General features: G+C 39.6%; 1 protein-coding gene across 1 annotated transcript in view; it reads right to left on the bottom strand.

Moving 5' to 3' along the window:
- Positions 1–793: 793 nt before the first annotated feature.
- Positions 794–15,818, bottom strand: part of LOC136885258 (uncharacterized) — a 61,580-nt gene continuing 46,555 nt past the window's right edge. Inside the window, exons 3-4 of the mRNA XM_067157736.2 lie at positions 14,812–15,052; positions 794–2,381 (exon numbers count right to left, since the gene is read on the bottom strand). Coding sequence (XP_067013837.2) covers positions 2,059–2,381; positions 14,812–15,052 — 564 coding nt within the window. The 3' untranslated portion in view covers positions 794–2,058. The remainder of the gene's footprint in view (positions 2,382–14,811; positions 15,053–15,818) is intronic.

The raw sequence follows: 15,818 nt of genomic DNA, 5'->3' as shown, positions 1-15,818 counted from the left end.
GTTCTAAAATTTTGGACTTAAAAATCCCTACTTCTTGAAAAAATTCTGCAATAAAAAATTCCATACGCAGGTTTCTTAAGATAGCTGTGATACATATACCATACAAATTTTGTTACATTTGGCAGAATATTATGGGAGAAAAATCGGATTTAAATGTAAAATTACAATTGGCAAAAAAGCATTATTACTGAGATAAATTGTTTGAATTCAGCGGAATAACTTCGTGACAAGAGAAAAGAAACTCAATCCTTTCAATTTCAGTCATTAAAAAATTTCACCAGAATGACAAACAGATCAGTTTTTATCTCCAGAGTGTCGCCTTAAACGTATTGAAGGATTTAGATGTAGGCATTCACAATGAACGACGCAATGAGACAGGAAAAGAAGTGAACGTCTATACTTTAGTGCTGGCAACTGATTTAAAATGGCTTCTTGTGGCCAAATAGGGAAATAGGTTTATGTACGTACGTTAACATAAACCTATTTTTTTTTCTTTTTACTTTCCTTCACACTGTAATTCACGTGAAATTGATGGCCATACGTTAGCTTTTAACATTGCATTTTTGTATGATCTGTTTTTCTTGTCATATTAGCAAGGATAAATCTGACAATTTGCAATTAGTTCTTCCATCCATGGAAGTAGAGATGGGCACTATCGACTGATAACTATCGAACTAGTCGATAGTTTAAACTATCGTAACAGTCGACTACTTTAAAAAACAAGTCGACTGAATTAAGTCGCATTCCCCGGCACGGATCTCTCCACGTTTCACTGTCCAGTCAGCACAAAACAAGTCGACTGAATTCAGTCGCATTCCCGTCACAGCGACGCGGAAGCGAATGGAACTATCGGTTTATGGTCACTTCGGATATGTAATATATATGTTAACTTTATATGTACCTACTTAATATGGCGATTTTCTCTTGTCGTTTATGAGCTCTTTTATTTCGTTGCATATTTGTTTATATTAATGGCGTTATTCATAAATAAGGCATAATAATAATAATAATAATAATAATAATAATAATTTAGAAAATATACCGGTAGTAGTAGCGTAGTAGTGGGTTTGGCTAATCTCATATACCGGTATATCTTGATTGTATACTACAGCAACAAGTTTTACATTTTATTATTGTTAGCATTGTTCGGGAATAGAACCTCATTGTCGTCTCTCTACGTTTCACTGTCCATTTAGCACCAAGAAAGGCCATTCGTATGATGTTGGTTCGCATTAAGGCATTATTAGCCCCGTGTGCGAACGAGTGCGTATATCGGATTTTAACCTGCGCAACTGTGAATTCCTCGATAGTGTGATTATATAAGTCCGGGATTGGGGTATGCACCCAAGGTACAGTACCATTGTGACATTTGCCAGGAATGAATGTAGAAAACCCCATGGAAAACTACATTAAGGATAGATATCCGCTGTCAGTGAATGGAATACGAACCTGGGATATCCAGGTGGTGCAGCTTCTTATTCCTAATGAGGAGCGGAGTGGACTCCTCGGCTGCGAACGTGGGTCCCTCTGAATAAGTTTGTACGTCACTCAATATAACATTAATTTTGTTCTAATGGGTGTCTATACAAGTGATTTCTAATTATTGGTAAACTGCGTTAAAATTAGTCGAATTCGTAAAAGTACGACTCTCCACTTCTGATATGGAGAGTTTCGACTGGAAACATTCGAATGTTTTTCATGGACTGACTACTTGCGTTATATGAAAACTTTCATTCGACTGAAATCATTCGACTGTTCAGTCGATAGTTTGAAGGGACTATCGCCTGACTAGTCGATAGTGGTTTTCAGTCGATAGTGCCCATCTCTACATGGAAGTCATTGTGCAGCTACGAATATCTGAACAGCGATCCGTTCTGATTGGCTAGTTTCACACGTCGAAGCTCGGATCTTGCAAGCTTTTATGTTAACGTTTACGAAACCTGATCCATTATATCACATAGCACTTAGTTTTGATATTGTTTACGTATAATTTTCATTGTGAATGGGGCCTAACGAACATTACGGATACATCATTCGTGGCCTTCTGAAATGCCAGTACTAATGAAGAACTACCGTCGTCAGTAGCAGTATAATAAACACGGCGCCGGCCATGTTCAACTCAGTCGCAATGTTCGCCGAGACGCCGTTATGGGCGCGACAGGTACTCTTGGTGTAGGTGACGGGGAGTCCCCGACGTTCCAACATATTGTTTATGCTCCTCACTTCGGACTGTCTCATCGTTGGCTCCCTGGATAGGAGAACGCTAAACACTTGCAGCTCTGTTTCTGAACAGAATGTTAGCACGGCGTGGTCTCCTGTAGCACGCATGATGTGGACAGTCCCAGAGAACTGTCGGTATCTTGAATTCTCCGCCAAGGATCCTGAAAGGAGAAAACGAGAATATTAGTAGAGCATAAGAGATATAATAATCTTCGAGATTCAGTTACCAGGTGTATGCATAAGTTTTTCCCGGTTTTTGTGATCAAGAAAACACGTAATTTTCAAGGGAAATTCATTTTTGTTTATCCCAAATATTGGCCATCGGCTTCTACACACTTCGCCCATCTTTCAGGTAAGTTATGAATACTATGCCAGAAAAACTGCTTGTCTTTTGCGGCAAACCATTCGTCGAGCCATTTTCCAACTTCCTCCAAATTTAGATGATAGGTGGTGCCAGGTCGGGAGAATACGGCGGGTGCGATCCAAGCGATTTCAAGGTGTCTTTCATTGGTTTTGCTGTGTGAGACGGCGCATTGTCGTGTAACAAAAAAAACGTTGCCATGTCTTCTGGCCTATTCCGGTCGTCTTTCGATCAATGCGTGATTTAATCATTTGTTGGCGATAGCGTTGTGCATTAACGGTTTCGCCGGGCTTCGCACTGTTGTGGTCTACCAGAGCGCGCACTCTCTTTCACATTGAAATCACCACGTTTAAACGGTCGAAACCATGTCTCACATGTTCTAATCGACGGAGCGTGTTCATCATATGTTTCTACCAGCAGACGATGACTTTCCACAGCCTTTTTTCTTTTGATTAAATAAGAAAAGCAATGCGTACCGCAAATGTGGTTTTTTTTTCAGGCACAAACGGCGACAAGATCACTGAACAATACAACACAGACGCTAGTGTTTGGCGGACTCAACTTGTGTGTGTTGGTAGGTTAATGTCAGACGAACAAACTGACGTATGCGGACTGTTCGCTGGCGCCATCTCTTAGTGAAAGCGGAAAAACCTTATGCATACACCGGGTCAAATACAGTAGAGACAATACGCGACACTGAGCGAGATATCGAGGGACAGCTATTGGAGCTCTCTCTAGCGAGTAGACCTGAAAACTACTGATTCTGTCATAAGAGCACGTGTATTTGTGTGTGAAGTTGTTGGTGTTATTTATGCGTTTTCAGTGAGTTGACATAAATAAATAGTAGCGTGTGTCATTCCTTGATATCTCCTCTCAAAATGAGGGGAAAGGAAACTGCTGTATTTGGCTGCAGTAACAGTGAAGTAGAGAAGAATGTGCGGTCGTTTTTCAGCTTCCCTCGTGACAAGAAAATGTAAGTAATATTGTGTTTGCATATATATTCTTCCAGTGACGGAGATTTTTATAGTACTTCATAATCTTGTGACCTGCTCGACCCATGGTTTAACTGGCCTAAAATGTAGTACGCATATTTTATTGTATAGTGCAGCAGTTAACCTTCAATACCGATGTGTTGTTGTAGGTGTGATCTGTGGGTTTTAAAATGTCACAGAAGTGATTTGGATAAGGTGTACAAGAAAGAAGGGACGTTATGCTTATATAAGAATTATAAGATCTGTTCAGATCATTTCCAGGCCAGCGACTTTAAAAATCCTCGACTATACAGCCAAGGGTATGTTACATTTTTACTCTAATTGTACGTAAATATTCCTCAAAGCATCACTATCGACAACATTTTCATACTTTTCTTTCTTTTATCCCTCTTATCAGATTAAAGCCGGGATTTTATAGATTTTCTTTCTGTCAGTAGGCTTCATGTTAAGAGGAAAATTGTCCAGCTATTAAATGTTAATTCATTGTATCATGTGTCTAAGGATTGTGCCGATATTTTATTGACACGTGTCTTAATGTGATGATACAGTGTTTTTAAATGATTAAAAAGATAAATCCAACCGTAAGAGTTCAGGCAGGAATGCTAAAGCTAAGAAAGTAATGCATAAATGAAAGATCAAGCCATTTCACAGCAGTCCATTTCACATCTTATTTATATGTCTAATTTCAGTCTTTAAATAATAATAACCTTTTTAAAAATTCTTCATTCATTTATCCAGAATTGCTTTAGCAACTTCGAGGTTAATATCTCAATAACACTTTCTTTCTAGACGTAATTTATTTATCCATTTCCGTATATACATTTCCATTGAGCGCGATTTTTTCAGGTCAAGTCACTAGGAGCGCCACCGTCGAATTGTCTCCCATTTTAACAAGGCTAAATCCGTAAGTGTCGCGTATTGTCTCTACTGTATTTGACCTGGTATAGAACAATTTAAGCACCGGGCTAGAGGCACATTTCAAGTGTTTCAAAGACGACCTCAAGGTTGCCGACATCTGCGGTCACTGAGATATACTTCTTCCCACCCACAGAAATTGCCCAGCAGTCACATGAGAATTGCGGTCATACCAGAAGAGGATGAGCCTCATTAGGTTAATCTCGGGGTATCCCCGATAACCTGCCTGGGCTCCTGCTTGCTCGCTTCCAGAACAAAATTCTTCCCTCGCGCGTTATTTAGAGAAACAATAGATTTGTTCGTGCAGCGAGAATTTGGTATTCTGACTGCTAGTCTGCTGTTCTTGCAGATGTGGATCCCAGTTTCGTACAGTTTGAGAACAGTCAATAGATTTGGGGATTGTTTTCGGATTTCTAAATGAGGCATACGCATCACCCCCGGCACATGTGGTTCACAAAGCACAGATCCTTATAAATAAATTTGTTCCGTGTTTTTATTGAAAATAACATTCTATGACGGCGGTAGTCTTAAATAAATTCTTAATTCAATGTAGCAATTGCGCATTTGGCTTAATGAACATACATGAACGGGAATTTACATCTAGTACATAATCCTTAATTAAAAACAATATAACGATAGGACACAGGTGAACTATGTAAGTAAGTAAGTCTACGTATTGTAGATAAACTAGATGCATTTTAATGATCTGTTAGCCTATGCTTACTGATAGGATGGAAACTAATCACGAATATCACAGATTGTTGACGATATAAAACTTAGATATTTTCAGATGCCAGACATTAGTTTTACGAGTAACTCCAGTGCATCTTCTACTGATGACGACAATCTAGACTTAGTTGATGATATTAATCTGAATAGAGCAAGGCCGAAGTATAAACATCTATATATTAAAAGAGTTTGCTAAAAACAGCTTTGGCAAATCCGCCCATCCGTTCTACTGGGCCGATTTGTTTCATTTTTATTTTATTCTCTCCGGAGTTATCTGCCTGTGAATCATGAGGCATTGATAGGTCTCTAAGTTAAGCCAACTTTGAACTATCATTAAATGACCACTTCGATAACTACAATCGAAGGCTTACACTAACCAGGTTGCTAAGCGACTAACACTTTTATTAATATTCTGATAATTATATGACTTTCATCTTTAGTAATGTCATTGCACGCAGCCATGTTTGATTACTAGCTGTCAAGCCAGAGAGTATACACTTCATCTGATCAAGAATACCATTCCCTGCTAGATACTCTGATTCTCTAACCTTTTCCAGCTTCCAAATATATTCAACAGATGGCATAGTGTTCATAATAACTTACATGCTGCTAAGAGAAAAAAAAAGTCTACGTACAAACAGACGCCATCATGACATACGCCTTAGACATTATCTGGGAACACCTATCTACACTAGAAAGAGCGAAGGCCATGCATCTTAAAAAAGTTCTCTGCCTGGCAATAAACGCTCCTTGGAGACTAACCTTTGAGCTCACAAAACTACCGTTCTATGTAGAAGAACTATGATTAAAAATACTATTGCCTTATACGATAGCATACCAAGCTTTACATCAAGAACTGCAGGATAAAAAAGCGATGGATAAATTTTTACCAAACAGACGGCATGATTACGTCGGAATGGATGAAATCTGACTACGAACTGCGGCATATCACAAAGGGCAGGCAGTACAATATGACTACGGCAGGAATATCAAGACGAGTCATCTGACCTGTTTATAACGAATGCTGAGGAGCAGCGCGGGCTCCTCTAGTAATTATAGTATAAATAAATAATATTCATTCATTCTTGCATCGTATTATTGTCCCTGATTGATGTGGTAATTCTGTCCTGTAAAAAATCCGTGGAAATGACAAAATACGAGTATAGACTTCCAAATAAGTTGTTTTATTCGCAGAATTATATACAACCTGTATAAAAATCAGTCTGCAGTGATAAGAATCGAGGGCTTTGAAAAAGAAGCAGCAATCCAGAAAGGAGTGAGTCAAGGCTGCAGTTTGTCCCCTCTCCTTTTCAATGTTTACATAGAACAGGCAGTAAAGGAAATCAAAGAGAAATTTGGAAAGGGAATCACAGTCCAAGGAGAGGAAATCAAAACCTTGAGATTTGCCGATGATATTGTTATTTTATCTGAGACTGCAGAAGATCTCGAGAAGTTGCTGAATGGTATGGATGAAGTCTTGGGTAAGGAGTACAAGATGAAAATAAATAAGTCCAAAACAAAAGTAATGGAGTGCAGTCGAACGAAGGCAGGTGATGTAGGAAATATTAGATTAGGAAACGAAGTCTTAAAGGAAGTAGATGAATATTGTTACTTGGGTAGTAAAGTAACTAACGATGGCAGAAGTAAGGAGGACATAAAATGCAGACTAGCACAAGCAAGGAAGAGCTTTCTTAAGAAAAGAAATTTGCTCACTTCAAACATTGATATCGGAATTAGAAAGATGTTTTTGAAGACTTTCGTGTGGAGCGTGGCATTGTATGGAAGTGAAACATGGACGATAACTAGCTCAGAAAGAAAGAGAATAGAAGCTTTTGAAATGTGGTGTTACAGAAGAATGCTGAAGGTGAGATGGATAGATCGAATCACGAATGAAGAGATACTGAATCGAATTGGTGAGAGGAGATCGATTTGGCTAAATTTGACGAGAAGAAGAGATAGAATGATAGGACACATCTTAAGACACCCAGGACTTGTTCAGTTGGTTTTTGAAGGAAGTGTAGGTGGTAAGAACGGTAGGGATAGACCAAGGTATGAATATGACAAACAGATTAGAGCAGATGTATGATGCAATAGTTACGTAGAAATGAAAAGGTTAGCACAGGATAGGGTGGCATGGAGGGCTGCATCAAACCAGTCTATGGACTGATGACTCAAACACACACGTTCAGTATCAATCAATCAATCAATCAATCAATCAAATCCAATAGAAATTAATTGGGAATGGTGCTAACATCTAACTGCAATATTTATTATTACGTGACCGTTCGCGCAAGAAAGAATAGGAAACCGTTTCCAACTGTTCCTAATCCGCGCATGCGCTCTTATACAAATCACAAACGATCTCAGATTTGCTGCACGAACAAAGCTAATGTCTTAAAACATGCATCGCTGAAACACGTTTATATATGGGCACTTTATTGCGTTCCACCTGCGATAAAAAATATTAAAATGTTATATTCCAAAGCGGCATGACCTAATGTGAAATGAAACGAGGAAAATTATGGTGTTAATTGTATTTTCTGCACGCCTATAGCTTGTTTCATAAAGAACCTCAAAACTCGAGTACACATAATATTTTGATCGACTAGTGATGAGCGCACTTCTCCACAGGCAGATACATCTCGCGCCTCGGCCGACACAACCCGGGCACAAACACATCTCACTGACTGCAAAGTGGCTCCCACAACAAACTATGGTGTCTTAAAGGGGGAGACCCAGCTTAACAGAGGAAAAAACGGCCAATATTCAGTCGATTGTTATATCTGCTACAAATGTTGTTGACAATTGGCGCACAGATCCCAGTATTAGCATGCTTCCTGGCAACCAGAAGCAACTTCAATAATGTCAAAATTCTAATTATAACATTTTAAAATAAAATGTTCAGAATTTCCCGCCTTTTTAACAATATATCACTGTTTCCCTTATAAATTCCAAGTTTATAAGAATTTTCGTACGTTTCCTTTTTTAAAATGTGTATCAAAACTCCATTTACAAAACGAACCTCAATCACTAACACACACTGTGATTTAGATATTTTTATCCAGTTTATATTCTGAGCACCTGAAAATATTTTTGTAAGTAAATATATTATATAAAATCGAATATAAATCCTATTGACCTGAATGAAGTACAGGTTATAGTACAATACTATGGGAGGAAGCCCTGAAAAAATTATCTCTATCCGAGGAACAGTAAAAGATTTATGAAGGAAAGAGTGATATATTGTTTAAAAGGCGGGAAATTGGTGCTTTCATTTTTAAGAAATGTCTCTTGTCAAAAGTTTTAGTTTATTTCTGTATTGCTTCTTACTGTTCAGTTTGATGTATGCAGAGTGAAGAAAAACTTTGTTTCATTAATGAAAGGAGTGTTAGAGGGTACAAACATGGGAACGATAGGTCTGCGTTGATAGGAAAAGGCTAGGAGTTGGAAGGAAGCGGACGTGGCTTTAATTAAGGTACAGACCCACCATTTGCCTGGTGTGAAAATGGGAAAACCACGGAAAAACATCTTCAGGGTTGCCGACAATGGAATTCGAACCGACTCTCTCCCGGATGCAAGCTCAGTGTTTGTTCGTTTGTTTGTTTGTTTGTTTGTTTGTCTGATTGTTTCTTACGACATCACAGACTAAACAGAATTTCTGGAGACTCATTATTCTGGGTTGTGCATTACGGCGAGACGTAAAGAAAAGTTACGGCGACTTTAGCCGGTGCTTTGTTGTCGAATGGTGGGGATATGGTGCGCGCTCTGGCAGCGGAGCGAGCATGGTTAGCGGTAAGCGTACGGAATAAATGTTTAGTTTACGCGTGGAGTAGCACACGTTCTTAGCGTTCTCATTCACTTGTTGTTAACTATCAGCATGGTGATACATAGTATCGGGCAACGGATATTTCTAGTTGAGGCGTTAGAACAGGTGTAATGTGAGCGAAATTTGAGTGAAATTTGGCCCCCTCATTCCTCCAAGTTTAAGTGTTCGTGATTTTTATTTGTGGTAAACTTTAAAACAAAAAGTGTACAAGAACAATCCACGTACCCTTGGAAGCCCTGGAGAAAGAAATCTAGACGAGTGAAATGAGAAAATTCAGAGGTGGAGATACAACAAGTGTTACAGAAATGTTTATGCCGATGCAACGTTTGCATCGATTATGATGAACACCAGTTTCACAACAAATTCGATGAAAAATAAGAATCGACATTTTTTAGTTTTCAGCATCATTCTCACCGAATAATTTAGGCCTACTGCAACGAAAGTGAATACCCATCCACGCTGTGACAGCATACCGGCGAGTCTAGCAGTGGATAGCGGGTAATCTGTTCCTCCGACGTGCGGTATATTTTCGCTGCCTCTCCGTGTGTTTGATTAGTATACAGTGGTATAGCAATTTTAAGGTCAAACAGAAAATGTAAAATGTTCATGTTCATATTTTGTTGTGATGAAACTTCCTTAATATTCAGACATAAAATGAGTTTCCTTTCCATATGAATACACCTACCTTCTGCGGCAACCCTACATACTATAGATTACGTATCTGAAGCACCGAATAAACAAACAAATAAAATACAATTTTTTGTCTCTCTTGTGTGTCATTTCTTGAGAAATTTTTTGTCATGTTATAGATAAGCTCACCGGGCAAATAATTAGTCACGCCTGGAGAAATCATCACAAGCATCATTTAAGAATCTGTAACTCCAACTCTGGATAACGGCCTGGATTCGGTTAGGAAGTGAGTCTACAAGGTACTTCGCATCCAGGTTAAGCCACTCGCTGAGGATTTGATCGCACATTTCCACCAAATTGCGGGGATGCTGATGCCGGCGTTTTACTTACTGTTCCAAGATGTCCCACAGATTTTCAATGAGGTTCAAGTCAGGTGATTTTGCAGGCCAATCGAGTGGAGGAGTGTTCATAAAATCAGTCACATATGCGTCCAGCCGGATGAACTTTGCTGTTGTCATCTTGAAAAATCACGGTATCATTAGCATACCCATCATGCAGATGTTGACTGAAAGGCCAACATCTGATCATCCAGAATGTTTAAATACACATGCTGGTTCATGTTAGTGGTGACCTCAGTAAGTGGCCCAATCCGTGGTGCGAAAAACACCCCCAAAACATCACAGACCCACCCCCACCTTGAACCTGACCTTGCACACATCCAGGATGAAATGCTTCATTTGGCCTTCGGTGCATTGCGTCATTGGAATACAGACAAAAACGTGATTCGTCAGACCACATTACGTTCCGCCAGTCCGTGCTTGATGATTTCTAGCCCATTGAAGACGTGCCTGTGTGAGCAATGGCCTATTGCAAGGTGACCGGCTCCAAATGTTCATTGCATGCAGTTCCCGTCGCAATGTTCTCTCACTAACAGGTTGGGATGGACCTTCATTCGCCGACTGCAGCAATTCCTGCGGGGATTGGAAGAGATTTTGGTTCATAAGCCGTGAAACGCGTCTCCGGACCCTCTCAATTGGGATCTGACGTCGTGTTTCGTGGCCACGTATAATACACCACAGCTTGTAGACACGCTGCGAAACATCAACACGGCCAAACACAATTGCCCCCTTTTGCCAGTCTGTCATATCCTTACATCTACCCTTGTTGGTGTACACTGTCCGCTTGTCGCTGATCGCTACTGCCTTATTCCAAATACAGTAGAGACAATAGGCGACACTTACGGATTTAGCCTTGTTAAAATGGGAGACAATTCGACGGTGACGCTCCTAGTGACTTGACCTGAAAAGTAGCACTAAATTCAAATATCAATGGAAATGCATATACGAAAATGGATAAATAAATTACGTCTAGAAAGAAAGTATTATTGAGATATTAACTTCGAAGTTGCTAAAGCAATTCTGGATAAATGAATGAAGAATTATTTAAAAGGTTATTATTCAAAGACTGAAATTAGACATATAAACAAGATGTGAAATGGACTGCTGTGAAATGGCTTGATCTTTCATTTATGCATTACTTTTTTTGCTTTGTCATTCCTGCCTGAACTTTTACTGTTAGATTTGTCTCTTTTCTCATTTAAAAACCATTTTATCATCACATTCAGACACTTGTCAATAAAAATATCGGCTCATTCCTTACACACATGATGCAATGAATTAACATTTAATAGCTGGACAATTTTCCTCTTAACATGAAGCCTACTAACAGAAAGAAAATCTATAAAATTAGCCTAAAAAAAAATTCAAAACTTCCCTATAAGCAATACTTGCTATTACATTAGGGTAAAGTAAATTTGCATCATCATATTGCTTTAACAAAATGTGTACATTTCTTAAGTCACCCATATTTTGTTCAGGATTTTTAAAGTCGCTGGCCTGGAAATTATCTGAACAGATCTTATAATTCTTATATAAGCGTAACGTCCCTTCTTTCTTGTACACCTTATCCAAATCACTTCTGTGACATTTCAAACCCCACAGATCACACCTACAACAACACATCGGTATTGAAGGTTAACTGCTGCACTATACAATAAAAATATGCGTATTATAAGCCAGTTAAAATATGGGTCGAGCAGGTCGGAAGATTATAAAGTACTATAAAAATATCTTTGTCACTGGAAGAATATATATGCAAACACAATATTACTTACATTTTCTTGTCACGAGGGAAACTGAAGAAAGACCGCGCATTCTTCTCTACTTCAGTGTTACTGCAGCCAAACACAGCACATACCTTTGGAGTGTACAGATCGGGAAAGGGTAGCACTGATGCGGATTCGGAATTATTTGATAGGATAGTCAGCTATGTGGGAAACGACATGGAAAGAAATGTGATTGTAGCGGGAGATCTGAATTTGCCAGATGTCAATTGGGAAGGAAATGCGAACGACAGGAAGCATGACCAACAAATGGCAAATAAGTTAATATGGGAAGGACAGCTGATTCAGAAAGTGATGGATCCAACCAGAGGGAAAAATATCCTGGATGTGGTGCTGATAAAACCAGATGAGCTCTATAGGGAAACTGAAGTAATAGATGGTATTAGTGATCATGAAGCTGTTTTTGTGATAGTTAAAAATAAATGTGATAGAAAGGAAGGTCTTAAAAGTAGGACTGTTAGGCAGTACCATATGGCTGACAAAGCAGGTATGAGGAAGTTTCTAAAAAGTAACTATGATCGGTGGAAAACGGTAAATAAAAATGTAAACAGACTCTGGGATGGGTTTAAAGAAATTGTTGAGGAATGCGAAAACAGGTTTGTACCTTTAAGGGTGGTAAGGAATGGTAAAGACCCACCTTATTATAATAGAGAAATAAAGAGACTAAGAAGGAGGTGCAGACTGGAAAGAAATAGAGTTAGAAATGGCTTTGGAAGTAAGGAGAAATTGAAGGAACTTACTAGAAATTTGAATCTAGCAAAGAAGGCAGCTAAGGATAACATGATGGCAAGCATAATTGGCAGTCATACAAATTTTAGTGGAAAATGGAAGGGTATGTATAGGTATTTTAAGGCAGAAACAGGTTCCAAGAAGGACATTCCAGGAATAATTAATGAACAAGGGGAGTGTATATGTGAGGATCTTCAAAAGGCAGAAGTATTCAGTCAGCAGTATGTAAAGACTGTTGGTTACAAGGATAATGTCGAGATAGAGGAAGAGACTAAGGCCAAAGAAGTAATAACATTTACATATGATAACAATGACATTTACAATAAGATACAAAAGTTGAAAACTAGAAAAGCGGCTGGAATTGATCAGATTTCTGGGGATATACTAAAGACAGTGGGTTGGGATATAGTACCATATCTGAAGTACTTATTTGATTATTGTTTGGTCGAAGGAGCTATATTAGATGAATGGAGAGTTGCTATAGTAGCCCCTGTGTATAAAGGAAAGGGTGATAGACATAAAGCTGAAAATTACAGGCCAGTAAGTTTGACATGCATTGTATGTAAGCTTTGGGAAGGCATTCTTTCCGATTATATTAGACATGTTTATGAAATTAATAACTGGTTCGATAGAAGGCAATTCGGTTTTAGGAAAGGTTATTCCACTGAAGCTCAACTTGTAGGATTACAGCAAGATATAGCAGATATCTTGGATTCTGGAGGTCAAATGGACTGTATCGCGATTGACATGTCTAAAGCATTTGATAGGGTGGATCATGGGAGACTACTGGCAAAAATGAGTGCAATTGGACTAGACAAAAGAGTGACTGAATGGGTTGCTATATTTCTAGAAAATAGATCTCAGAGAGTTAGAGTAGGTGAAGCTTTGTCTGACCCTGTAACAGTTGAGAGGGGAGTTCCTCAGGGCAGTGTTATCGGACCTTTATGTTTTCTTATATATATAAATGATATGAGTAAAGGAGTGGAATCGGAGGTAAGGCTTTTTGCGGATGATGTTATTCTCTATAGAGTGATAAATAAGTTACAAAATTGTGAGCAACTGCAACGTGACCTCGAAAATGTTGTGAGATGGACAGCAGGCAATGGTATGTTGATAAACGGGGCTAAAAGTCAGGTTGTGAGTTTCACAAATAGGAAAAGTCCTCTCAGTTTTAATTACTGCGTTGATGGGGTGAAAGTTCCTTTTGGGGATCATTGTAAGTATCTAGGTGTTAATATAAGGAAAGATCTTCAATGGGGTAATCACATAAATGGGATTGTAAATAAAGGGTACAGATCTCTGCACATGGTTATGAGGGTGTTTAGGGGTTGTAGTAAGGATGTAAAGGAGAGTGCATATAAGTCTCTGGTAAGACCCCAACTAGAGTATGGTTCCAGTGTATGGGACCCTCACCAGGATTACCTGATTCAAGAACTGGAAAAAATCCAAAGAAAAGCAGCTCGATTTGTTCTGGGTGATTTCCGACAAAAGAGTAGCGTTACAAAAATGTTGCAATGCTTAGGTTGGGAAGAATTGAGAGAAAGAAGAAGAGCTGCTCGACTAAGTGGTATGTTCCGAGCTGTCAGCGGAGAGATGGCGTGGAATGACATTAGTAGACGAATAGGTTTGAATGGCGTCTATAAAAGTAGGAAAGATCACAATATGAAGATAAAGTTGGAATTCAAGAGGACAAACTGGGGCAAATATTCATTTATAGGAAGGGGAGTTAGGGATTGGAATAACTTACCAAGGGAGATGTTCAATAAATTTCCAATTTCTTTGAAATCATTTAGGTAAAGGCTAGGGTGCAACAGATAGGGAATCTGCCACCTGGGCGACTGCCCTAAATGCAGATCAGTATGATTGATTGATTGATTGACTCATGTTGAGAGGAGATATCAAGGAATGACACACGCTACTGTTTAATTATGCCAACTCACTGAAAACGCATAAAGAACACCAAAAACTTCACACACAAATACACGTGCTCTTATGACAGAATCAGTACTTCTCAGGTCTACCGGCTAGAAAGAGCTCTAATAGCTGTCCCTCGATATCTCGCTGAGTGTCGAGTATTGTCTCTACTGTATTTGCTTATGCTAACGTAGAGGCAGTGCGTTCGTTCGCTGCGCCATCTGTATAGGCTTAGCGATCCATCTGTACGTACGCACTAGGGCGACTAATTTCTTGTCCGGTGAACTTAAGGTCATGATATAACTCTACTTACCATTCTGAGTGCCGGTGCTGCGCCAGAATCCCTTGTGGTATTTCTCAGGCATGATGAGGGAGTACTCCACACTGAAGGCATCTCCTTCCTTCCAGAGCAGGCGGATCAGCGGGGACTGTGTGGAGTTCCTCTTCTCTTCAGTCAGGGTGAACACGGGGCACTGAGGGAGATCCGTGTGGCCCGTGCGGACATCCTGGGTGAAGTGTTCCACCACTTCCACAGCGTACCATACACCCAGCATCTGAAATATAGCAACACTATGATTAGTCCAGTGGTTAAGACGGTGAATTTCCACCTGAAGGACAACGTTGAAATCCCAGCCGATCCTAGGGATTCTTTTAGAGAGTTCGATAGCTGCAGTCCCTTAAGTGCAGCCAGAATCTACTATTCGTGAGATAATGGGTTCGAATACCACTGTCGGCAGCCCTGAAGATGGTTTTCCGTGGTTTTCCATTTTCACACCAGGGGTTGTACCTTAAATAAAGCCACGGCCGCATCCTCTCCACTCCTAGCCCTTTCCTCTCTCATCATCATCATCGCGTCGAACATGTGGATTTGACCCTGTTTACGGCCGGATGCCCTTCCTGACGCCAACCCAATTTGGAGGGACGGCAAACACCGGAAGAATACGGCTATAGTAATGCGTATATCAAAATAACGACAGAAATATATAACATTAAATTGAGTGAGGGCGAGAGAGAGTGTTAATTTTGTTAATTCTTCCTTGAGCTTGAAAACCGACTTAATTATGAACTTTTTTTTTTTTTTTTTTTTTTTTTGCAGGTTGTTTTACGTCGCACCGACACAGATAGGTCTTATGGCGACGATGGGACAGGGAAGGGCTAGGAGTGGGAAGGAAACGCCCGTGGCCTTAATTAAGGTACAGCGCCAGCATTTGCCTGGTGTGAAAATGGGAAACCACAGAAAACCATTTTCAGGGCTGCCGACAGTGGGGTTCAAACCTACTATCTCCCGAATACTGCATACTGGCCGCACTTAAGCGACTG

The sequence above is a fragment of the Anabrus simplex genome, chromosome 14 (genome assembly GCF_040414725.1).
Source record: "Anabrus simplex isolate iqAnaSimp1 chromosome 14, ASM4041472v1, whole genome shotgun sequence".
Taxonomy (NCBI): domain Eukaryota; kingdom Metazoa; phylum Arthropoda; class Insecta; order Orthoptera; family Tettigoniidae; genus Anabrus; species Anabrus simplex.
The sequence above is the reverse complement of the archived record's forward strand: the minus strand, read 5'-3'. Positions and strand labels throughout refer to the sequence as shown.